Source organism: Equus przewalskii, chromosome 7 (assembly GCF_037783145.1).
Source record: "Equus przewalskii isolate Varuska chromosome 7, EquPr2, whole genome shotgun sequence".
In the NCBI taxonomy this organism is placed as follows: Eukaryota; Metazoa; Chordata; class Mammalia; order Perissodactyla; family Equidae; genus Equus; species Equus przewalskii.
The window spans coordinates 36,919,264-36,945,604 of NC_091837.1; the positions used below are offsets into that span (position 1 = coordinate 36,919,264).

General features: G+C 40.8%; 1 protein-coding gene across 8 annotated transcripts; it reads left to right on the top strand.

Annotated features, from left to right (window-relative positions):
• On the top strand, positions 1 to 26,341 carry NAPG (NSF attachment protein gamma). Of its 8 annotated transcripts, none has more exons than XM_008522732.2 (13): positions 1 to 181; positions 3,665 to 3,732; positions 6,023 to 6,107; positions 6,826 to 6,843; positions 7,511 to 7,541; positions 11,145 to 11,254; positions 11,370 to 11,436; positions 11,684 to 11,754; positions 17,891 to 17,969; positions 19,834 to 19,913; positions 20,462 to 20,591; positions 23,389 to 23,464; positions 26,010 to 26,341. In XM_008522732.2, the coding sequence occupies exons 1-13, from the start codon at positions 126 to 128 to the stop codon at positions 26,255 to 26,257; spliced, it is 1,119 nt and encodes a 372-aa protein (XP_008520954.1). In that variant the 5' UTR covers positions 1 to 125; the 3' UTR covers positions 26,258 to 26,341. The 8 variants fall into 8 exon arrangements, 6 of the variants coding, with proteins under 6 accessions (XP_008520954.1, XP_008520955.1, XP_070483555.1 ...); XR_011541933.1 differs by having other exon boundaries at positions 80 to 469; positions 21,169 to 23,464; XR_011541932.1 differs by having other exon boundaries at positions 80 to 469; positions 21,297 to 23,464.

The window sequence follows — 26,341 nt, forward strand, 5'->3', positions numbered from 1 at the left end:
GGGTTTGCCGCGTTAGGTTTGAGCCCTGCAGGGCCCTGTAGTCGCTGGGCTGTGGCGCGGTCCCGGCGTCCCCCGCGGCGTCCTCGCCTCTTCCCAGCGCCCTCTCCACCGTGGCTGGACCTGGGATGGCGGCCCAGAAGATCAATGAGGGGCTGGAGCACCTCGCCAAAGCCGAGAAGTAGTGAGTGAGACCCTGGCGCGGCCTCCGTACGGCGCGGGCCGTGGCCTGGCCCGGTCTCCGTCGGCGGCGGGGCTGGGGGGCGGGCGCTGCGCCTCCGGAGCCAGGCTGTCCGCGCCCGCGGGCGGCTCCGCTGCTTTCGCGCTAAAGGTGTCGCAGCCTCGGCCTTCTGGGCTGCATGTGGCGCCGTCTTGGGCAGTGTGGCCTGAGTAGCAGCGTCCCCGGCCTCTGCCCCCGGATGCCGGTAGCACCTCTCCTTCCTATGCGACAAACAGAACTGTCCCTGGGGGGGTAAGAGCGCCCTGTCGAGAGCCTCTGCTCTGAAAGACTCCCTTGTCTTGGAGAGGGGCTACAGATTTACGCTGAACGCTCCTCGGGGACCCCTTGTCGTGTCGCATTATGCGGTTCCTGGGGGCAGAACTGCGCCTCTTTTTATGCGTTTGTTCTGCCAGCTTCTGGTTCGGTACGTAGTAGGCGCCCAACAAATACTTAGGGAACTGACTGATTCTGCCTCATCAATCCCTTGGATCCTCTCCTCCTCGGCTTCATTACCCCAACGAATTTTTCTCTGTCACTTACAGGGAATGGAAAGTGTACGTTGTGCTGTGTGTTAGATGCTTCACATACCTCATTGGAGGTCTTGGCAACTTTCCCCATAGAGATCCTCATTTTACAGAAGGTGAAATGAGGCTTGGGGAAGCCTTGTAATAACTTGCCCCAGGCTGACGGCAGAGCTAGTTTTCGAACAGTGCAAAAACTCAAGCTCTTTCTGTCGTGCCACACTGCTTCCAGGCAGCGTGTGAGGGGCTGGGGCTCTTTAGGTGCAGAAGGTGCCCACAACAATCTTAGTACTGTTGGGAGCAGACACAAATTAGAATAGTGTGTGCAGTAAGGACCGTAATCAAGCTGTGTTACCTGTGCTTTGGTAACACAGAGGGAGGAGTTTATTCTGCCCGGTGAAATTTGGGAAGATTTCACAGAGGTGATTTCCGAGCAGGGCCTGGAAAATAATACATGCTTTAGATAGAGGGAAAATCCTGTGAGAGAGAATCTCTTCTCTGGCTGTGGTATGTGCACAGGCCTCAAAGTGTGTTGGGGGGCCGGGAATGTAGAGAAGATGCAGTCCCAGGGCATGAGCTAGAGCAGAGGAGTTGGGCCAGGCTGTGAAGGGGCTGCCCCTCCGGTGGCCCTGAGCCTCAGCTGTGTTAAGGATCAGATAACCACTGCGACCTGGTGAGACTGATTTTTGACTGAAGAAATGTGGTGACAACGTGGAGAATAGACTGGTGCGGAGAGGAGAGTGGGAACTTGGGCGTATTTAGGTAGCAAACATTTACAGCGTTGTCACCGTGTATCTGTATCAGTCACTGGGGTTACTGAGGTAACCAAAAGTGGTCCTTTCTGTGAACAGAATTCACAGGAGGGCCCACAAGTAAACAGATGAGGAAAAAGAAGGTATTAAATGCTAGAACAGAAGTATACAGTGGCTTCAGTGGAGGTACAAATTAAGGAAAAATCAATATCCCAGGATGGAGAGATGGAAAGGGAGGGGAGAACAGGAAAGGAGACTTTCCCGTGACAGATTAGTAGGCTGTCATGATGAGGGCCCGAGTTAAAGTGACAGTTCAAGGGGCAGGATTGGGCAACTTTTCTCAGATAGAATTGAAAAGCCTCCATGACTTGACTGGGTGTGGAGGGAAAGCATTGACTCCCGGCTTTCTAACTTGGGAGACGGAGTGGAGGAGGACCTTTGGCTGAGAGAGGAGATGTAGATGAATAAACGTGATGGCTGGGTAGCTGGCACAGGGAGGTGTTGGGTTCAGGTTTGAATGTGTTGTTTGAAGTGCCTCTAGACAGTTGTCAGGAGGTGACAGGAAAAGTGGGACAGGAGCTTAGGACAGAAGATGTGATTTTTCTCTATTTTCTAATGCTAATATGGCTCAATATTGCCAAGTAGTTTTGCAATTGTAATTAATCCCCTCAAACAGATGGTGGTTTTGTGGTTTTTGGTCCTATGGAAATTGATCAAACTGTTGGCTTCAACAGAATTTCCTTTTTGACTGTTTAACAAAAAGAGTTAAAAGCACTAACAGGTAGAGCCTTTAAACCTAGATTAACCAGAGTGCCTTCTCTCTTTCTAATTTGAGCTGTTTAGTTGATTGGGGATAATTTACTATATTTTAAAATTTCTAGCTCTTTGCATGTGTAGCGCGTCAGGCAATTGAATGATTGTATCTTGGTTTTGGTGGGATTTAAAAAATTATGTTACTATACAGAATATAGTGAGCACTTTGGCGTAGGGTGGAGGATTAGAATTTTGCTTTATTCCTTACTTCAATTTTGTGGATTAGAGTAGACAGGCTGCAATTTAAGGGTTTTATTTTTCTGAGCAATAATATTGGTAAGCTTGAAAAATTGCTTACAAATTTGAATCTAATAACAGTATATACACAGACACAATTGTTAAATAAATTTAATTGGCAAAAAAAAGTTTCTTAGAAGTTAGGGCCTCTGGGCAGTTCACACAGCTGTCACAAAATGAAGGGCGTACTTCTGAGGGCTCCTGGGGATTCCCCATCTCCCAGTTAAGGTGCTCCCCTGAATCGTTTGAAGCTATCATGATATGTAAGCAGGCTTTCTCTGATTTGAAATTTAGAGTTTAATACAGTGTTTAGCAATTCTTATGCATGCCCTAGTTTGACAGTCACTGAGTTAAACTATGAGTCTGAAATTATTTTAAAATTAAAAAAAGAAAGAAAATATCGCAGAAAGGGCAAGTAAGATAAGGACTCAAAATTGGTTGTCCTTTGGTTTGGCATCTGAGAAGCCAGTGGTGATCCTGGAAAGCAGCTTCTCTTGTTTTCATAATGTCCTTGTCTTTCTGGTTATCCTTCCTGTTCACTGGTGGCTGATTCGCAGCCTTTTTTGTTCTTCTGGATGTTTGTATTTAGTTTTTCTGGCCTGTCGTTACAGTCTCCCTAGGGGATCTTAACTGGGCCCTTGGTGTGGCATGATGCTGAGGACTCCTCACTTAATATCTCTAGCCTCTCCTGAGCGTCAGTCCCACAAATCCAGCTGCTCACTTGATGCTCTGCTTCACTGGGTCTCAAGAGTTAATGCCCCTCAGGGCTTGGATTGCTGCTGCCCCCCTAGAGTTTCTGGTTGTGTAGGTCTGGGGTGGAGCTCAACAGTTTACATTTAGAGCACACTTCCAGGTCATACTGATCCTGCTAGTCTGGGGACCACATTGAGAACCTCTACTCTAAGTGGATATTATACAGACATTTCAAAAGGAGAAAAACCGCGTCTATGACAGTGGGAGAGAAAGCAGTGAGGTTCTGTGTATTTATAAGTAAGTTTGGTTGGAGGTGGGTGAGATGGGGACTTTGTACCTGGTGTAATGTGCTACAGGGTCATTACAAGCAGGGTTCTGACTTATAAATGTGGTTGGTAACTTCTGTTAAATGTGTCTTCCTTTCATTTTAGCCTGAAAACTGGTTTTTTAAAATGGAAGCCAGATTATGACAGTGCTGCCTCTGAATATGGAAAAGCAGGTACGTGTGACCTGACCATAGCCCCGTCATTCTAATGTGTAATCTTAAAGTAGGTGATAACTTCATCTCAGCATGCTGCTTACTCTTAATGCTTCCTGTCAGATTTTAATTGTTTAAACAAAAAACCCTGCCCAAACCTTTGCATTTTTTCCCCACTTATTTTCACAGGTGTTGAGTGCTCAGGTGCAGATCCAGCTGTCTCTGCCTCTCTCGTGACAGCAGAGATTGGTAGGGGTGGTGCTGTGCGGCTGCAGGTTTTAGCGTTATTCATACATTCTTGAACTTGAGTCAGTTGCATACTACTTCCAGGGGTTTTGTCATATTTTTCTATTAAACTTACTATTATTGAATAAAGATTTTTCTTTGTTAACTTGTTTTAAAACTCAGCCTTATTCTAAGCAGATCTGCAAATCATGTGTTTGACAGGTTTATGAGCCTCACTTTGAGATAGGCTAATAAACATTCATTAAGCCTTAAGCTATATACGTATTTTAATAAATTTATCTGCATGTAAGATAAAAACGATTTGAAATATGCAAGAAACATGGATTTTACTAAAAATTTAACATTTTAAATTATAGAATGATAACTTTCAGCATATCCATGATTATCTTGGGTAGAAAGCATAACACAATTTTGACGTAGCCTGAACAGATTTTGCTGTTGTGTTTCAGCCATAGCCCCAATCACATTTGTTGGTCTAGTATAGAGATTTTCTAGGTAGTGTGCTTTTGGCAAACTTTACTCTGATTTTTTTTTTTTTTTTTTTTTGAGGAAGATTGGCCCTGTGCTAACTACTGCCAATCCTCCTCTTTTTGCTGAGGAAGACTAGCCGTGAACTAACATCCGTGCCCATCTTCCTCTACTTTTATATGTGGGACGCCTACCACAGCCTGGCTTTTGCCAAGTGGTGCCATGTCCGCACCCAGGATCCAAACTGGTGAACCCTGGGCTGCTGAGAAGCGAAATGTGCGACCTCAACCGCTGCGTCACCCGGCTGGCCCCGCAAACTTTAGTTTTACTGTATCACCAAAGAAAAAAGAAATTGGGTGAATTGACACTAATCAGTATAATATAGGATTTATTTTCTGGATGAGTAAAGAAATGACAAGTCTTTAGCACTTTTCCAAAAATCCTGAGTAAATTCTCTCTGTTGTACAATGCAAATTATTTGTATCTCATATTTAGAAGGAATATTATTAAAAGTTCAAACTTTAGATGGATTTTTTGGGCACCTTGTTCAAGAACACTTTTTAACTGAGGGTTCAACATTTTGCAAGTCTCCTCTGAGGGAAATTTAACACAGATTTGTTTTATGTACATCTGAGACCATGAGCTGCTTTCGAAAATGAATATTTCAGGTCACTTTTTCTCATTAAAGCATTCTTTGCTTATTTTCTTTAAGGAGTTAGGTAAAATACATTTAATCAGTAGAATAAACTTTTTACAAAATGTGGAAATTCAGAGATGAGAAGAGTTTCAGTAGTTTATTTTCATCATTCTATTAAAGAGAATTTTAAGAGTTTGCTTTCAACAGATAACATTTCCTAAAGCAGTATCCTCTTTACTTGCTTGTAAACAACCTTGGTAAGTTTTCCAGAATCTGTAAGATCACCTTTTAGCGCCGCTGCTACTTGTCCTGCTCTGGTTAGGACGCTTTACACATGAGCGGTGCATTTTAGCTCCTTGGACTGTGCGGTGTCTTTTCACAGAGCCCTAAACAGTGTAAAAGCTTTATTTAAAAAAGTGCGTTGTTAATTTCTTAGACATTTGTTTAAAGATTGTGCCAAAAAGGAGGAGAGTTTATTATAAAAATAATTATTGTGTTTATTGGTCTTCAGTTTGTAAATAATTTAAAAGGTGGAGCAAGCTATAATTAAAGCACTGTTTTTATTGTTAAGTGCAGACCTCGTGATGTAGGATACTGTCTCTTGTGACAGTACCTGTTCTCTGGGAGTATTGCTTTGACTGATGCAGTCTTAGCTTCTCGAAGCTTAGACTTTAGTGTTAGAAAGACTTGGTTTTGAGTGGAAATAGTGCTGATTTATTGCCAATGTCTACAATTAAGAAAAAATATTTGAAAATACTTCTGAATCATTGATAATCAAAAAAGTTTAAAGAAAATTGCTTAGAAAAAATAGTATTTTATAGTTTTATGAAACTTCCTAAATATTTGATTAAAATAAGTATATTTTCTAATACTTCAAGCGTGATGCAGATTTTGGTAATGATTCATTTGCCGTTTTTTAATGATGGAAATAGAAAGTCTATTTTTTTTGTTCTATTTCAGCTGTTGCTTTTAAAAATGCCAAACAGTTTGAGCAAGCAAAGGATGCCTGCCTGAGAGAAGCTGTTGCCCATGAGAATAACAGGGCGTATCTTTTTCATCCTTTACAAAGGAATTCAGCAATTTGATGATTTTGACAGAAACTCATGATTTCCTCTTGTTGTAAATTTGCTACATGTGGAGTACAATGCTATTAAATTAGAAAATGATTAGACAAATTCTGGGTTTTTAAACTCTGAAGGAGCATTGAGAGACTTGTAATCGTCAGGGCCACACTGTTTTGCAGGGTGCATTTGAGAGTCTGTTTCTGGATAATCTTGAGCATGGTTTTACTTGGGATGAAGTGAGGGAAATCTGTCGACAGGTGCCGAAGGATGGAGAAGTAGCCCAGGTGTTAGAAATGTAGAAACAGCTATGGAAATATTGTTTAAATAGAGTCCTGTAGCTGTTTGAAACAAAATTTTTAAGTAGTTTAAAACAATGCATTTTTGTGAGGTATTTTAAAACTGATTGACTAAGAAAGTGTTTATCTCACTTGCAAATTACAGTTATAATAACCTTGCATTTTTAATAAAAGTCTTCAGATAGTGCATAATGGAAATAGGTTGAAAATTATGTTTCATCAGTTTTGTGAATTATGTAGTTTTTAAGAGATTTCAACAAGCATTAAATTATTTCTTTTTTACCTGTTTGTAGGATTTGTCTTTTGGAACCAACTCGGGCAGTTATTTAATTAACATTGTTTTTTAAATGAGACTGTTGATTGGCTTTTTTTCCTTAATTTTGACTTTGTTACATCCATTCAGTCTTTTTCATGCTGCCAAGTAAGTAAATATTCTCCACGTTTTCATGTGTTTACAGGTTATTATGTTTTAAATGTGGCTGTTTTTCCATAGGTCAGTTTTTCTTAGGTTTATAAATTCATAAATGGTGAATTATTTTGTATTGATTTAAATAAAATTGTCATTTCCATTTGTTTCAGTCTTCCGCTTTGAACCTTAAAAACTAAGTCACTCCTAACTAAGATATACAGTGTTTAAGTTAAATTCACCATAATATTTTTGGGACCATTTTGTTCAATAATCTATGAGAAAGCAAGTAAGTTAGAATCTTATTTTCCCTCTCTCCATAGTTAATGGCGCCCGTGGAGAGAAGTGGAAGCTTTCTCCTGCTTTTGTGGGGTGCACTTATTTGTTTCAAAACCTGGATTTAGGTTTGTCAAATGGAAAGTCACCTACCTCTCTGAGCTTTACTTAAGTTTGTATCTGCAAAATAAAATCCCTTTAACTTAGAGGTCTGTTGTTTAAACGGCATTATTGCCCATGAAAATAAAAAGAAGAAAAAATGGTGTCGTGTGGTAATGAAAGCCTTAAGTATTACATATGCCTGGGCCAGTTTTAATTGACGTGACTTCTCATATCTGTGGTAGGAAGTTTCTCCTTCCCCTTATTTCATTAAGATCTCATCCAATAAATTATATTCTCTCTACAGAGCTTATGAGCAAGCTGGCATGATGTTGAAGGTCAGTAATGTTGTCTCAACTGTTCTGTAGGTAAAATGAATTAACTACAAAGTGTTAAGTAAATTTGTGTTGAAGTTGAAAAGTCTCCTTGCTGTAAGGCCAGAGATAGTAATGTTTCTTGTCCAAAGTAATCCTAATTGGCCCCATGTGGTCGTGCTGTGTGTCTTAAGATAGAGAGTCTAAAAGTGCGGTTTAAGAGAGACTGTATTTGAGGGAACTGGGAACACCAAGGCTGTGAACTCTGTAACCAGGAGAGAGTGGACGGCTAAACAAAGAGCTGTGTGGGAGGCTCCCTAATTTTAAGAACTTCAGGTCATCTTAATGTAGTAAAAATTTACAAGTGTATATTTTTTCCTACCCTTAGGTTATAAAAAGGAGTGATTTTTACTTGTTTTAAAAATACCAGTTGGCATTGAAAAGAACCTCAGACTTAAGCTATTGCTATTTAACTCTCGTTGGTTTTGAATGGAATATTTTGGCTAAAGTGCCTAAGCTGCTTTTCATATTTCTGCTTCTTTAAAATCAGGTTGGGAGTTAATATCCTGTTGTAGTAAGACAGAACATGTTATTTTATGACACTGACTCTCAAAGTACACCAAGTGACATTGAAATAGAACATTTTCCTTTCCGTTTTTGGTAAAAGCTATTTTGAATTATTTATTATAAAGTTTTAAGAACTTTTACTTTAATAAAGCTTTCTTAAAAAATTTATGACTGATACTCTTACTGATTTTTTTTTAAGTGAGTGCATGCTCATGGTAGAACATTTCAAGACAGTGGAAAGATTAAAGAATGTTAGTAATAAATGTTAACATGTTTAATTTTTTTCCTTCTGGTTATTTTTCTATATACATGTTTTCATATGTATACACATGCACACAACACTGAGATAATGCTCTACACAGAGTTTTGTATCTTACTGTTTATATTCAGCTTATTTTTGCAGATTGTCTAACATCATTTAAAAAATGCTTTCATGGTGTATATCAAACTTTAGGAGTGTTCATAGCCTTTGACCCAGGAATTCCAGTTCTGTGACAATATAAAGAAACAGAGATAGCAAAGATTTATACATAAGGATGTTTATTGCCACATTGTTAAGGAAAAAATGACAATTATCTAAATTTTTCATAGTGGGAAAATGTTAAAATAAATTATGAGCCTTCCTTATGATGAAGTGTTACATACCCTTTGTAATAAAGCTTTTCTGGCTGAAACATGCAACCAAATTGATAGTTGGTGATGCAAGTCAGGTTGTTGACAGCAATTCCTTGGCAACTAGAATTTCTTTTATAGCCAAAAGAGACAGTGTCTGCCCTGACCACTTCGTGTCTCAGTGTCCCTTGAGAACTAGGAAGCTCCTGGGTGGCTCTTGTAGTCTTGGTTTACTTTATTAGGATTATTAGGATACACTCTCTTAGTACAGAAATGCCAGAATACTCGATATGTAATCCTCAGTGTCAGTTTCTATTCTGACAGCTGTGCTAAGACTTGAGTCTTCATCAAAAGTCATTCAGACATCATTTCCATTGCTGTAGTATCTGTTTAATCTGAGGATTTGAAAGGCAGTGCTTTGAATGAAGGGAAAATAAACCTAATGGATGGGGAAAAAGACAAAAGAAAATGCTTTCTGGCGTGCTCTTGTGTTTAAATTAAATGCCTTTGGACAGTCCTCAGCAGCATTAGGAATCCTGAGCTACATGGTCCCCAGTTAATTCTGGGGGCTAAAGTTTCCACCAATTTGTCACACAGACCTTCATATCCATCCCCCAACGAGGCTCAGGAAGTGACGGTTTGTAGATGGAGGCACAAGAGAAGATGCAGGGACTTTTGGGTCAACCTCTGGTTCTGTCATTTTACGTCGTTATAATTTTACATCCTTTTTGTTCCACAGAAGAGATAAGGTGACTAAGGCACACAAGCCGCTGAAAATAGGCATATTTTAATTTTCTTCTTCATGATTTTGCTGTACTAGAAGAACATGGTGAAGAGTATAAGATAGTGTGACTTTTAAGTAGGTAGCCCGTCACTTCTTATGGAGGTATCAGTATTGTGGTTGGGCCTCTGCCAGTCACAGTCACACTTGATTTCATGCAAAAGTAGGGAGATGTGCTTACTAGGTTTTGAGTGTGTGGCATAGATGGTACTTATTTCATACTGCCCTCTCCTGCAGTTACTGCTCTGTGTGTCTAATCTATGAGGATCAAACTCAGGAAGGATAGTACCTCTGTTAGATTTCTTTTTATCCCCGCAAATGTCTTGCATGTTGGAGATGCTCACTGTGTATTTCTTTAATTAATGGATAAGTCAGTTGGGAGAAGAACTGCTCTGTAAAAGCCCAAGTGACCCTCAGGACTAAAGTGGGTGAAGTGGATTTTGTTAAGACTTACCTCCTCTTCAGATAGCCTTCAGCATACCCTAGACACTTTATTCTTTCATTGACCTTTGGTTTCTACAACAAAAAAAGAATTTTTCACTGAGCTTTGAGGATATAGTAACTGATATCATTCCACTTTAGTATGATAGCATCTTTATTTTATATGGTGTCTTCCAGTCTGTTTTATTGTTGTTTAGCTCCATAGCTAAATAATAAAAAAGTTATATTTTGAAGTCGGTAAGAATGAGAACGTCAGTCTGGTGTTGTAAAGAGTTTTCCAACTTAGCGAGGGACTCAATAGGCAGATCTGAAAACAAGCCTGAGATGTCATTGTGGAGCCTAATTTAAGATACAACACGTCAACCCCACCTAGATAATGCTGATAAACTTTATGTCTAGCTTCCAAAGTGATTTTTCTCAGTTTTTTAAAAAATGTTTTTATCTGAAGATCTTAGTTATAACAACCAAAGGATGCCCAGACTGTGGTTTAATGGTAAGATAGTTACTCTGTTGATGGCAGTGGGCATGGAAGAGGGTGGAAAGCTCAGATGAACTCAGGATGTGGGGGAATTACTGCACTGAGGGAGGCAGGCTGGGTAGAGGGCAGCAGGGGGTGGGGAGAAATGCTGCCACGTTCAGGAGGCGACAGGCCTCGTCTGACGGGGACAGCTGCTGCTCAGCCCAGCCCACTGTTGCTGTGTGGAATACAAGCCTGCTGATGTCATAGCTTTTCATATTTTTTAAAATAGGAAGCCATAAAACAACTTTAGTGAAAGTATGATTTAAAAATATTGAATGGTATTAAGCAAGACACACTTGGAAATGAGATACAGCCCTGGGGCTATCAGTTTGCAACCTTTGACATAGGCCTCTTATATAGTGGAGACTCAGTAAATGTTCAAAGAATAGTATGCTTAGAAAGAATGCTTAGAAAACGGTAAAGAGCAAGTGTTTTGGTTTCTCCTATTTGTATAGTTTCCGTGAAACTCAGTGAAGTGGTGGTGGATTTTGTGTGGAAATTAACTGATACATTTTTGGTTTAGCTAAATGAAACTTGATGAGGAGAGTAACCATGTGAAGGCATTTTATCTTAAATATGTTTATTGCTGTATAAGGTTTTGAGTCATTTACTTTCATGAATTAGGAATAAGATAATCGAATTTTAGATTAACTCTGTTTCTTAAGTGGATGTCTTTACCGATCCATGCTATATCCTTTGCCTAAAGGAGATGCAGAAACTACCAGAGGCTGTTCAGCTGATTGAGAAAGCCAGCATGATGTACCTAGAGAACGGAACCCCTGACACAGCAGCCATGGCCTTGGAGCGAGCTGGAAAGTGAGTGTGCAGAGCAGAAGTCTGCCGAGAACTCATGGCTTTTTGTTTTAATAAAGTCCTTTGAAAAAAAGGTTACCTCTTTCTCATATGAGCCAAATTTTCTTGTCTAATTTAGGCTTATAGAAAATGTAGATCCAGAAAAGGCTGTACAGTTGTATCAACAGACGGCTAATGTGTTTGAAGTAAGTTTGAATTTTATTTCTTTTCAGTATCCTTAGAATGTTTAGATTCATCATATATAGGAAAACAGCAATGTAGTGGCTACTTTTTAAAACTTCTCGGTGCTCACAACTGAACTATCTCTTTTCTGTTAGAGTTGCGCCCCCCCCCCCAAGTGCTGTTACTTTTTTATCAAATAGTTGTTGTTGTTGTGAGATGGAGAGTCCTGCGCTGAAGTGGCCCACACTGTCTTTTCTCTCATTCCCTCAGAATGAGGAGCGGCTCCGACAGGCGGTTGAGTTACTGGGAAAAGCCTCCAGGCTGCTGGTGCGAGGCCGCCGGTGAGTGGCACAGAGCCCTGTTCGCGGGCGTCCACGTGGACCATCTGGAGCTGTTAAGTGATTTTGGGAATGGCTTGTGAATCTTTTTGGTGTAAGCTGTAGGCACGCCAGGTTACCAAGTAGAAAAGTTGATGTCTATAAGACAGCAGATTAAATTAAATATTAAAAGATCTGCTGTTTTTCTAAAGTGTAAGAATGCTGAAACGTATCACGTGTTGTGCTTTATTGGTTGAGACCTGGGTTAGCAGCGTGAGAGAGAGCAGTTTTCTTGGTCTGTTGCTTGGTTAGGTTGTCATGCCTCTCTTGAGGAGAAATATCTATGTAGGCATGAATAATGGGATGCCCTGAAGGCTCACCCATGAAAAGTGACAGGCTCTTGACAGTGAAACAGTGTCATTAAATAGGGTATTTACTGTTTTGTCCTTTACACACATGACCTAAGGCACAAATAGCTGGACCTCAGAAACCTAGAATCCTATTGGGTTTTCTTTTTGTTTTTCACTTTACCACAATTTAAGCTTAGTAAACAATTTCTGTCATTAGTTAATAAAATTCTCTTGCCAAGACCTCATTTGGTAATATTTAAGATAACACCCTTAGAAGACTGTAAGTTTGAAGATAGATTTTTTTTTAAAGATTGGCACCTGAGCTAACAACTGCTGCCAATCTTCTTTTTTTTCCCCTGCTTTTTTTTTTCTCCCCAAATCCCCCCAGTACATAGTTGTATATTTTCGTTGTGGGTCCTTCTGGTTGTGGCTTGTGGGACGCCACCTCAACATGGCCTAATGAGCGGTGCCACGTCTGCGTCCAGGATCCGAACCCTGGGCCGCCGGAGCGGAGTGCGTGAACTTAACCACTCACCCACGGGGCCGGCCCTGAAGATAGATATCTTAACTGAAATTTGTCCCTAACATTTGCCCCTAACTCTCCAGTGACAGAAAAGACCCAAGATAGATTTTGTCAAGGAATCAAAAAAACAAATGACTGAAGAATCTGTTGACCCGTTCTGAGACTGAATTAAGCTTTTTGTTCATGAAGACTGCAGATTCTAAAATACAGTTCAATCAGGTTTAGAGTAGCATCAAAATAAATACAGAATTAATAACTATTTAGTGTTCTCATTTAGATATACTACTTTATAGGACCTTCTTTCATTGATTAGATTTTTTTGTTAGTTTAAATGGAATGCCATTTTTACTTTGTTTTTAAATTAGGGCTTATGTATTAAACCATGAGGCGAAATTTAATTTATAAATCAGCTTTGGGCCATTACCTTTATTCATCTTAATAATCTTGGCTTCCCAGGAATCAGAACAACTGAATGCTCACTATGGCAATTCCTGGTTTGTAAATGGTGGTCTAATTAAAGTTCCGTTTAGTCTGAAGGGGTTTCCCAGAGAAGCAGAGCTGTCGGTGCTGGTGGTCCCAGCTGTTGCCGACGAGCTTAACTGTGAGGGAGCACCCAGCTTCTGACCCTGGTGGGCAGGCCCCATGCTGTGGACATAGGAGTGGTGTCCGTGACTCTTCTCGTTACAGGGCACATAGTAGGCACCTTCTAGCATGCTTTACCTCCTTTTCTCATCCATTCCCACCTCTAATGATCCTCCCCTGAGGCTCCCAGTGCCTTCATGGAGCCCTAGGCCCCTTGCTTAGGGCCCCACTGAAGGCCTAAGAGGTGAAGTTGGAGTGGGGCAGAAGGTAAGGACAGCTCTGGGTGGGAGTGTGCTCTGCTCCAGCTTCCCCACAGTATTTCTGCTTTTCATAACCTTTTCCAGTTTGTTTCCCAAACCGTGGATCATCTAGAGCTGTGTTTTAGGGAATAGCAAAGGGGAGGAGAAGGGCCAGGATCTCCCTTGGGGGTCAGCTGAGGAATGTTTGAGGGCTCCATTAGGGGTGGTAGCCACCATCCTTTGAAAAAGTTACCTGTTGGTTGTGACGTGTGCAATTAGAACCATTATTCTGAAGCAAGTACTGGGTTTTCTTCGCAGTGTCAGTGGAGGGGAAAAAGTGCAAATTGAATGAGCAGCAGGATTGGGCGTGTTGTGTGGATATGTTTGAAAGGGGACATTTATAAATCTGGTGCAACCAATAAGTCTTTTATTTACTTTGTGAGTTTGTTCTATTGGTTTTTATTCTTTTCAGTAAAAATGCATTTAAAAATGATGGTATTGGGCTGGCTTGGTGGCGCAGCGGTTAAGTGCACACGTTCCACTTCAGCAGCCCGGGGTTTGCTGGTTCAGATCGCAGGTGTGGACATGGCACTGCTTGGCAAGCCATGCTGTGGTAGGCGTCCCACATATAAAGTAGAGGAAGGTGGGCATGGATGTTAGCTCAGGGCCAGTCTTCCTCAGCAAAAAGAGGAGGATTGGCAGCAGTTAGCTCAGGGCTAATCTTCCTCAAAAAAAAAAAAAAAAAAAGATGGTATTGGGGTCAGCCCTGTGGCCGAGTGGTTAAGTTGGCATGCTCCACTTCAGTGGCCCAGGGTTTTGTGGATTTGGATTCTGGGTGTGGACATGACATTGCTCATCAAGCCGTGCTGAGGTGGCATCCCACGTAGCTGAGCCAGAAGGACCTACAAGTAGAATATACAACGATGTACTGGGGGAACTCTGGGGAGAAGAAGGAGGAAAAAAAGGAAGGTTGGCAACAGATGTTAGCTCAGGTGCCAATCTTTAAAAAAAGAGAACTTTAAAAAATGATAGTATTTATGCAACGTTTGAACAAAAATTAATTTTATGGAAATATTTTTAAAAATTATATAACAATGTAAAAATTGGTTTAAATTTATTTAGGATTATTAAGGAATTTAGTATTTTGAAAAGTATCATGGGTATGTGTGGTGTGAAAGAAGTAGAAGTCAGCTGGCACACTACTTCTATCAGGAATTTATGTAGTGCAGGGTAAGAAAAACATGGAAAGATAACTGAGATAATATATGTGATATTTGAGTATCTTGATTATGTACTTTGCTTATAATCTGATTTGAGGCTATGAATGCCTAAGAGAACTAAAACAGGTGGTAATTTTATACTTCATACAAATAACATCTACCAATAGAATGTGGCATGAAATTTTAAATTTTATGCTTGTTATATTTAGTTAATATGCTTATATTTTACATTAATGTGAGACTGTAAGATTTAATCCTAGTTTAGTCTACATCTTAGTATAGCAAAATCAAATAACCTATTTAATCCATATAGATACTAGCCTACTGCTCTTCCCTCATTTCTGGAGGGCCCTAATTCAGAAGTGAGTCATCTTTTATTTAGGCAGGCTTTGGGAGACCTGAAATCAGTCCTCGTCCACGCCCTTGTCCCTTCCTTGGAAAGGTCTTTCCAACAAGTTCACCTGACTTACCAGTGGGACTTACATTCCTGTGCCTTCTGGAGAATTATGAGGCACCTCAGCACATTGGCGGACTGGGTGGTTGGCTCTCAGTGAACCAGATCCAGAGCGCCTTCTCCAGGGTTTGCTGCGGGTCCCAGTAAGGGGAGTCGACTTCCGTGTCAGTGAACCGTCCTCGCCCTGCCCTGCTCCCCACTTGTAAGACTCTCTTACACAGCAGAGCACTCCTGCTCACCAGTTGGCCGAGGCAGTTCTAGATTGTGAGCGCAGGGAGTGCTGGGTGTGTGTATGCGGGGAGGTACTAGTTGAGGACCACCACTGGGTTTCTTCTTGTGTAACTGTGTGCTGTCCGTTGTGGTGCCAGGTTTATCAGCATGGTGGTAAGCTTAGGTGGCGATATGACGAATGGGCTGAAAAGTTCTGTAGGTAATTAAAATATATTCTGAAGCTCAGGAGGTGGATGGGGCCCAAGGAGGAGTTTTGAGTCATTGTGAGGAGGTGCCCATTGAAAGCTGGGGTGAGTGAGGTCCTGTGACAATTTCCTGTCATACACACATAATTTTTGTGGGGCTTACATTTTGTTTTATTTTTGAATTACAAGAAGGTAACAATTCTCTTTTCAGTAAAACCTGTTTTGTTAGGAGTATTAAGAGTTACCTTTTTGTTTCATTATAATAAGTAAGGAATAATTTCCTGGATAGATTTGAAGAGAGGATGCTTTATATGTCACTTTCATGGACTTTTAACAAAGTTGATTCATTTTTTTGATTACAAACCCATGTAAATGTGCAGTATTTCTCTTGGATGGCTGTCTTGCTAGGTAGCTGTTAGCACATAGAAATGCGATTTCTATGCCAAGGAAATAAATAATTCATGCGTGAAGAATGTAGTCTTTATAAAATATATGAAAAGCTTAAAATACTGAGATTCCTCCTAGAATGGAATATAGTCTGGACATTATGTTCACAGAATGTTGTGATGTAATTTATTTGTAAAACAGAACCTGTCCTAAGCCCATTGTCACAAGTAGAAAGGATAACAGATAGAGGTAATCCTCCCGTATTAATTTTCTGTTTCTGCATAATGAAGAACCACCACCTCAGCAGCTGAAAGCCACGCTGACTTAGCGGCTCCCGCTTCTGTCGGTCAGAAGTCCAGCATGGTGTAGCTGGTCCCTGCTCAGGGTCTTTCCAGGCTGGAATCAAGGTGTCGGGTAGGGCTGCCGTCTCCTTCCAGGCTCACTGGTGGTGGGCAGCATTCCTTTCTTTATAGCTGTAGGACAGACTTGTGTGTGTTTGTTGGCTCTTGGCCGGAGGCTCTCTCAGCTCTAGAAGTGCCTGCAGTTCCTTGGCATGTGCCCTCTGGGTGGTTTACGACATGGTAGTTACTGCTGCTTCACGGTCAGCAGGAGCATGTGCCTCTCGACTTGCTTCCAGTCTCTAACCTTTCAAGGGCTCACCTGATTAGGCGGGCCCACCCAGACAATTTCTTTTTGGCTCTAAGTCAGTTGCTTAGTATCCTACTCACAGGAGTGAGTCTCATCATATCCAGAGGTCCTGCCAGCATTCAAGGGGATGTTATGCAGGGAGAGTATTTGAGGATAAGAATCTTGGGGGACGATCTTAGAATGCTGCTGTCATGCCCAACTCATAAAGTGACTTTGTTACCAAAATTTAGTGAGTTGAGCTTTGGAAATTCAGAATGTATTTCTCCAGTGAGGCTTATTTTATGAGGTAGTAAGTTGCCAAGATGCAGCCCATGAAAATTCAGTTTAGTTCATATGTAAGTTAAACCAAGTCACTGTGTGTGTGTATATATATGTATGCACGTTTTTAAAAGATAATTGTTAACGTACAGAAAAATACAGTATAATGTTTTTATGTTTTTGATTCGGGTCACAGAAACACCTCTTTCTCTCCGTATCCTAACATTGTAGACTGTTTGCCCTTTTTGGCTGTTGGGATGGGAGAGACGGGTGAAGACTGCTCAGTTGACCCAGTCACAAGCTAGACTTGGGAAGGGAGTCCTGGAATTAGGAGTATAATGCTGCTTTGCTGGGAGACGAGGATCTGAGGAGTTTGATGGGGTCAGGGCTAGGAAGGGAGCAGGGGCATGGCCTTGAGGATTTGGGCACAGTTTTGATGATCCCTTTTGTCTTTATTCTGCCACCTGAGGGGAATGGAAAAGGAAAATGTGTGAGAGTAGATGAAAAAGGTTGAGAGTTGAGGATCACAGGTGGCAGGAAGGACTTTTTCTAGCCCTCTACCTGTCTGCCCTCCTCAACGGCCCTTGTCAGCACCAGGAGCTGTTGGCCTCACTGAGGCAGCAGTGGGCTGTGCGATGGCTGGGACAGGAGGGAGCAGTAATTCCTCAGCGGGGAGGCAGGCTCTCAGGGTGTCTGGATGGCCTTTCAGTGGAAGGCAAGAAATCTAGGATGAGTAAGTCGGGATTGTCTAATTCTTTTCACAAATGTTCACAAAGCAATTGGTTGAATTTGATGCTCATTAATGGATGAGCCTTACAAGACTTAAAACTCTCCATCTGAAGTAATGAACCCTTAAGTTCTTCTGCTTTGTCTGTCTGCTTGAGGCCTAAAAGGGTGAGTTGAACATTAACAAGACAAGCCAGATGAGCAGAGCTCATGGAAGCCTGGGTTACGGAACAGTTGCTGGAATATCTGATGTCTTTATTTCTCTAAAATTTGTCATATCAAATAGATGACAAGACTGACCTCTGCTCCAAATCCCTTAGACCTGCCTTGTTTCACATTGCTTTGTTTTGTCTTTAGGTTTGATGAAGCAGCACTCTCGATTCAGAAAGAAAAAAATATTTATAAGGAAATTGAAAATTATCCAACTTGTTATAAGGTATGGTTTGAAAGTGCTTATTTTTGGCTTTACATTAGATAATTTTTCACATTGGTATAACTATGTACCTAAGACTGGATTCCAAGGATATTTGTATATTTTTTAAATAATAGTTCGTGGGCCTCTATTTTTGGCCAAGGTGGAGTAAGCCCACTATAGCATATCTTTCCTGCTGATTATAGCCACAACTTCTGGACAAAATATAAAGGCCATTACCCGCAGACTCAGAAAAGTCAGTGAGAGCAGGAGGACTGGGGAGGCGTAACATGTGCAGAAGCAGCCAGCATGGGAGTGGGTTTCCAGGGTTTTTCCCTGTTTGCTCTTGCAGCCTTGCCTTGAGCGAGGCCCCCGGTCATGGAGTTGGGCATCAGAGGCTCCAGTAGCTAAAACTCTCAAAGAACCCATCTACCCCTCTTTCTAACCAGAGGAACTGGGGCAACAGGCCCCTAGTTTTCCTCTCTTTTTTTCTCCCTTGACTTTGCTGTGAGAGTGAGCCCTAGTTGTGGAGCTACAGCTGTGACGGTGGCACAGACAGGTAAAACACCCAAAGAAACCCAGTCTCTTTGGCCAGGGGAACTGGGAAGAAGAGCTGAGAGATCTCCTTTTCTCCAGAAAGGAGAGCTGGAAAAGGAAATACCCTGAGTGTGTGTGAGGGGGATGTGCACAAGTCTTGGGTTTTCTCTCCAGCTATGTGCGTGGGGGACAGACCCAGAACAGGAAAGCACAGGCTTTGAGAACTGAACTAAGATTAAACCCCTATCCAGGGCACGTACGTAGGGCAGAGCAGAGGGATTGAACTAAGACTAGAGCCACTGCCCACCGTAGAGCAGATGGAACATGCTGTCACAGCCCGACTGGGCGAGCCACACTCTCCTGAGAATTAAGAGGGGGCCCTCTGTGGCATCACCTTCACAACATCCCTGCTACGATCCAAGTTAGTCAGCCTAGAAAGGACCAGGGAAACAGGAGCAGTTTTCAAGAGACAACTGCGCCAACCCAGAGATGACCCAGATGTTGGCGTTCCCAGATCAGGACTTGGGAGCAGCTGTTAGAACCGCTCCCTGATGTAAAGGTAAACATAGTGAAATGAGTGGACAAAAGGACTGCTTTTTTTATAGAAACTATTAAAGTGAACTAAATGAGAATTTTAGAACTGAAAAAGCAACGTCTGAAATAAAGTACTGGATGGTCTTATTAATCTGATGATGGAGATAATGAAAGATCCAGTGAACTTGAAGATAGGTCAATAAAAGTTATCTGAAAAACAGAGATAAAAAATTGAAAAATGCTTTATGAAGAACTGTTTTGCCGATATGATCTTATCAGTTGTATCTTTGATCTTGTTAATGCTTTTGTTGGTCTATAAGTAGTATCATTGTTTCTGTCATCTACAGTTTTCATTCATTCATTTTTTTCCTCATATCTCTTTAAGAATTCCAAAGTACGGTTGTAGTGTTCTGGGTCCCCCCCTCTTTCTTATTCTCTTTTCAATATTAAACCTATAAAGCTATTTAAAAGTACTTTTCTTTAAAATGTGTGGCTGCTTTGTTATTCACTGCCTGGTCCTCAGACTGCGGTGCAGGGCCACCTGGCAGCTTGTGGGGAGCAGCAGCCTCTCAGGCTGCCTCGGACCCTCTCAGTCAGTCTTCATTTTAACAAGAGCCCTAAGTGGTGTGTGTGCACATTAGTATTTGAGACGTGCTCTTCTAGGATATCCTCCCTCAGATGTCCTGTGGGAGTTACTACAGAATTTATACTTCTCTCTATATATAAACCAAGAGTCTGAAAGTGCATTCCGGATGTCAGAAAACTGACTTTATTAGATAGATATAAATTTGGACTATAATCACCTCTTTTGTTTTAGAAAACAATTGCTCAAGTCTTAGTTCATCTCCACAGAAATGACTATGTGGCTGCAGAAAGATGTGTCAGGGAGAGCTACAGGTAAGACCTTGACTTGACTTGCAATTTTAATATTTCTGTTTCTTAATCTAAGATTCCTGCTTAGACAGATATTCTTGGCCGTGATAACTTTTTTTAAAAAATAAATTTCCTCGTAGTAGAAGCCCTTGACTACTATTTCAGCCTTTATAGCAGGATTTTTACAAATTGTGTTTTTTCCTGGGGACTTCCATCGGAGTGAATGACTTGAATGATTTTGTTATATTTGCCTCTTAAAAAATAAAAGTACAGAAAAGTTCTCAGATTGTATGTTACAGAAGATCAGAATAAGGGAGTCTCTTGTTAGAGATGTTTACAATGAGCAGTCTCCATCGGGGCGCTGTTGACGTGGTGGGCTCTGTAATTCTTTGTTGTTGGGCCTGTCCTGTGCATTGTAGGATGTCTAGCCACATCCCTGGGTCCTGCCCATTTGTATCAGTTAAGAATATCTCCAGACGCTGCCAAACATTTGCTGGGGGCCAAAATCATCTCTGGTTGTGAAGTGTTCTGTTAAGGAACAGGTGGAGATGTGTGACTTGTGCTTGCTGTAGCATTCCAGGGTTCAATGGGAGTGAAGATTGTGCTGCACTGGAACAGCTTCTCGAAGGATATGACCAGCAAGACCAAGATCAAGTGTCAGAGGTCTGCAACTCGCCACTTTTCAAGTACATGGACAATGATGTAAGTGGCCTTTGCTTAGCTTTCTTCTTTTCTCTCGAAAGGAAGAGGCTTTTAGTGAGATGATTTTTCTCCCATGGACTTGTGAGATTTTCTTTCTCAATTTTTCACCTCAAGCTACTTGTCAAAAAAGAAACTTGGCGTTTGCACTGAATTTCACCTTAAGATTGTTTGGATGTCAACTATGTGGGTTTACAGCCATTTATTTATCCATCTAACTGTGTTGAGCGTACGTATATTTTTTAATTCACCCCGTTTCTCAGCTCCTCCTTCCATCTGTTGGCCTCTTTAGGTTGCTTAGTTTATTAAGTTCCTTTTAGGCTCGCTGACTGAAAGGCCCAGCATGTAATGGCCTTTGTAGTTCGGTAGACTGGAATCGCACTTCTAGCTTACACTCTTCATTTACCCCGCAGCGCTCTATTTTGCAAGTACGACGGATATTACTTAGCTCAGTATGTCCCGGTTATCTCATTCCTAAGTGTGGAGTATAATTGATACTTTTACTAGTGGCGCACCTGTCACGTCATGGTCATGAGCCAGCTGACGGCAATGTTGAATTTCATTGTGGTTGTTTTTCCAGCTACTGGCCGTATTGGTTTTCATGAGGGAGAGAACTAGGATCTGTCTTTCATAGATAACTATTGTTGAGACACCGCACGTCAAGATTCTCGTTATCCAGCTTTTGAGAACATGCTTTGTCATTGACAGTATGCTAAGCTGGGCCTGAGTTTGGTGGTTCCAGGAGGGGGAATCAAGAAGAAACCTGCAGCAACACCACAGGCCACACCTGAAGGCACCACTGCTGCCCCTGCCGAGGAAGAGGAGGACGAATATGCAGGAGGGCTGTGCTAGGAGCTTGCTCTGCAGAAAGAAAGGGGAATCCTGATACACCGTTCAGGGACTTGGAACTTGTCTAGGGTGTCCAGGCTTCCTTGCAGGCCTGGTTTTGAATGCTAATAAAGACTCATTTTCAGTTACCATTTCCCCAAATCACCCATTGTACCCACTACCTGTGAAGCATTTTCTTTTCCTTTCCGTGATACGAGTTTTTGTAAGACACCAGCAGGAATTAACAGAAAAATGTACTGTGACATTTTAAGACAGTTGATTTTAAAATTTGCAAGCCAAATTCTAGACAAATTACATTCTAAACAAAAGGGACAATAGGCGTAGGTATTCTTTTCTCTTAGGCTCTTACTATTTATTATTCAAGAATTTTCTTTGCATTTTATTTAATTGCTGCTAAAAGTGAAGTTTACTGGTTAAACAAAACAGTATGTTAAATGTTTGTTTTATTTTGAAAAGGAAATTTATCCTCCATGATATTAGATACATTTAAATTAGTAAATCTGTTCAGAGTTAAGATTGGGACAGGAAGCTATTTTGAGCCTTACAATGTTATTTAGCCCAATAAGGTTTGAAATTTTTGAAGGTAGCATGTTAAAGTCCTTCTATAAATGTCTTCTCTTCTCTCTGAAATATGGATATTTTTTCCACCTAAAAAAACACACAGTGGCTGTCTCCACGCCTACTTGGTTCTTGACTAGGTCTTGGGAAGTAATGAGGACCTTTTTTATGCATTCTAACAAAGAGGCAATGTTCCCGTCAATTTGGTGTATATATGCATTTCTTCCCTGCACAGTAATTTTTGATTCATTTAGAATTGTAATGTGATAGTGACTTCACATGGGAAATGCTGTATACCACAGAAATTTAGCTGAAAGGGAAGAATGGTTTTTGAAGTACTTATATTTAAAGTACTGTGCTGTCGATGTTTTAATCCTTTATAGGTATTTCCTAAAAGGGTCTTTTTGAAGCATTCCTTTCTCGTGCTGTGCGACTTAGACCCATCTCCCAATCTGTCATTGGAGAGGCTCTAAAGCCCAGCAGGGGGCATTCTGCAGGCAGGTGCTGCCCAGAGTGGTCTCCTGTTGTCCGCCCTGTCTCTGCAGCCCTGCTTTGTGCATGTACCTTATGCTGGGTCTCGCGGGCTTCTTGGAAACACTAAGGTGGATGAGCACAGTGGTTTTAGGCACGCTTGGCTCCGTGGGAGAGCTTGGACGGAATACCAGCCTCGTTTGGCAGGTGTGCTTGGGTGAGTGGATGTTAGGATAGAAATCTTTATTGAAAGTTTGATTCAAAACACTAGTAAATTTAATATTTTGATTCCTTAAGTTACTTGCATAGTTCTATGGGTAGCAGCTCATTTTCAATAACTGTATGGAGATTAATTTTGAACAGTCTCAATAATGGTGTAGTTAGGCGTTTGTATTTAATGACATGTTAATATTTAAAGATCCCATCATTGCTGCCATACCCTTTAGATCCAGTCAGAGACTTCAGGAGTCTTAAATTAATGCTCATTTGAGTTAATTAACCGTCTGTTTAAACAGACTTGGCAGCACTTAAAAGATATTTTAGACCATATTATAGACCATCCATTATGGACCATATTATCCATGATAGCCTTGGAAAAAATTTTTTACCTTTACTCTTTTCTTACATATTAAACAAAAATGAGGAATGCTTCAATGCGTTCTGTAGCAGTAATGCACCTAGCCTTAAACAACAGAAAAGGCTTTGTACAAGTGCAGCCTCCCCACCCTCCTGCCTGCATGTAAGAATCGACGTGCAGCACTTGGCGATGTTTGTGGTGTCAGCGTTATTCTGCGTGGTGTCTAGTAAAGAACATTTGTTCCACCTTTACATATTTTATTTTTCCGCTTAGTAAGTCTTTATCCTGAGGGTACAGTCAGAAGTGGAAAACTTGCTGTTTACGACAGGAAAAATTATTTTCCAGAACTCACGTGATCACTTTTACCAAAGTGGAAGTCTGCATGAATATGCTCGGAAAATAGTCAATGTTCTATTATATGGTAAGTGAAATCTACAAAATATATTTAATATATTGAATTTATTTGTACATATGCAGAGTATGGTATTTGTGTATGGAATCTGGGCTATATTCCTATTTTTTCCAGCTCTTTGATGAGTAGAATATTAAATGTGTTGTTATGGAAATGTAGATTATTGCTTCTATAGGAAGATAATTATGAAAATAAAATCTGAAAATCTGTATGTATGATTCTTATTATTATTCTTCATTTTGCTTTGCTTTCTTATTTCCTTTTTTCCAAGGACAGAGTCTCAATTATTTGTATGATTCCAGCTATATTATACAAGAACAGCATTTTGTTCTCTGAAGTTGTATATTCAGCTCTTTGGGAGTAAGTTAAGTAACTTTGGGAGTTACTTTAAACTAGTTGAGCTTTTTAAGATACTGGTCATCCAGTTACTCTGATACTGTCCTGTCTGCTAGTTGATGAGACGGAAGACTGTAATGTATCTTCCAGGAGAATAATTCTTCCATTGCATTAAGTGAAGTGAAAATACACGATTAGGAGGCTAAGAAAACACTTGTCAAATGGCATTGTTCTGCATGTGTACATCGTTAGCACCTTAATCACCGGTGGATTTACTTAGAATTAATGAAGCATTTATTGAGTTGGTACTGTGTAATACTGTCCGTGTCTTTCGTGGAATGGGAATTGATAGTATGATTTGATACCTGGACTTGGTGGAAGTTGCAGTAAGTTATAGAAATAATGCAGCGGAAGGAGTGGCTCCTGGATGTAGTGCAGTTTTGCTTTTCTTTCTGGACACCTTGGAGCGTTCTGAGTGTGCTCTGTGGTCACCCTGGTGTTTGTAGCATTAAAATGAGACAGCGAGAAGGATAAACAAAATGCATCTCCCTCTACACACCCCGCCCCCCACACCGTTGTTTTCATTAGGTCAGTACTAATAAAAGGCTGAATGTTGGCTTGAATTTGATGATAAATTTAAGGATATTAAAAATAGCTTGAAAGAAAAGAGGACTGAGTCAAACATCAATTTGAAAAAAGAGAGCAAACCTGTTTCATTTGAGTGTTTTGTAAAATAGCCAAGAGACATTTGTGCATAGAACTTACATGGCTTTTAATTAACGTTCAAGGGCACTGAGTAAAATTCCCCTGAATAATTAGCCCTGATTACAAACTAGGTTAATTAAATCCCCTTAGAGATTAAGGTTTGGACATTTTAAATTACATTTAGAGGTTTTTTATATCTGATTCTCCCAAAGCTTTCAAGGGGCCTAATTGGGGCAGTCTTAAAACTTAACTTTCAAAATCTTTGTAAGCACTCAAATAGCTTGTAAAGCTAATAAATCCAACTTGTACATATAATAAATTGCATTTCCAAGTTTTCAAACACTATTTGTGAACTTAAATTCTCAAATTAATCACAAACATTTAAAACGAACATCGGGCCGGCCCCATGGCTGAGTGGTTACGTTCCCACGCTCTTCTTTGTCAGCCCAGGGTTTCGCCAGTTCACGTCCTGGGCGCAGGCCTAGCACCGCTCATCAAGCCATGCTGAGACGGTGTCCCACATGGCACAGCCAGAGGCACTCATAATTAGACTATACGCCTGTGTACTTGGGGCTTTGGAGAAAAGAGGAAGAAAAAAAGATTGGCAACAGCTGTTAGCTCAGGTGCCAATCTTTAAAAATAAAATGAAACTCAAAAGGTTATGTCAGATTCTTTTAAATGTTTCAAAAACCTTAAATATAAACATATACAGGTTATCACAGTGATTATAAAAACTTATTCCTAACCTAAGAAGAAAGTATTACCACCATGGGATTGGCTTACTTTATCAATATGAAATACTTATTTCTACACCTACCCAACGTAAGTAATTTACCTAATTAAGGGGAACAAATTTGTCATCTTGGGTGAGCCAAAATGCTGTTGGGACCACGATACAGTTGGAGTTCAGAGACTAGGATGTGGGTGTTGGGTGCTCAATACCTGCAGGATGATTCTGCACATACCGCATGTGAGCACATCTTTGGTTCTTGTGTTATATCAATGGAGGACACCAGCTTGTGCCTTTTGGCTAGGGGTTTAGTTTCACAATGCAGTGGACCACACACCCTTTGGGCATTTTTGAAACTTCATCCTTTGCAGGTTTTTTTTTTTTTTTAAATAACTTCTTTCAATGTTTGTAGTCTGATTTGGATAGATAGAATTCTGCACCTATAACTAGTTTGAAGATCATTTCTTTCTCTACTTGATTTGGATTCTAGTGTTATCTTTATTGCCAGTTGGTTTCTGCATCTTTTCATATTTCATGGATTTTAGGCCATGATTCAGAAGTCTTTATGTTGATAAACTCATAATTCAGGAGGCATTATTTTGATAAACTTAATTAAACAACTATCACCCCTGATAATGTGGTCTGGGTCAGAGGGAAGGCATGACTTCCTAAAAAGTGGATCAGTCAGGAAGGGGCAAGTTATGATGCAGTAACAAACAACCCCAAAATCTTGAGTTTAAACCAACAGGGTTCGTTTTCATTTGTTCTCCCTGTGCTTCACAGGTCAGCTGAGAGCTCTGCTCCCTATGTTCCACTCGGAGGGCAGGACAAGGGAACGTTACAGATCGCAGAGGCAGGGGAAAGGGAACTCGAGAGAGGGTCCTGCCAGCAAGAAGTGGTCCATCCCAGAAATGATGCACTTGACTTCCGCTCACTTGATCACAAAAGGGCCTGAACCTTCAGCGTCTTGTGGGCCTAGAAGGAGAGGACAATATGCCTCATTGGGGGCTACCGAATCACTTATGCCTTAAAGCGTTTGCAATCCATTATTAATTATTTTTTGTTAAATTTCCTAACTCTCATGATTTTAAGAGTAAACACCAAGTTCAACCTAA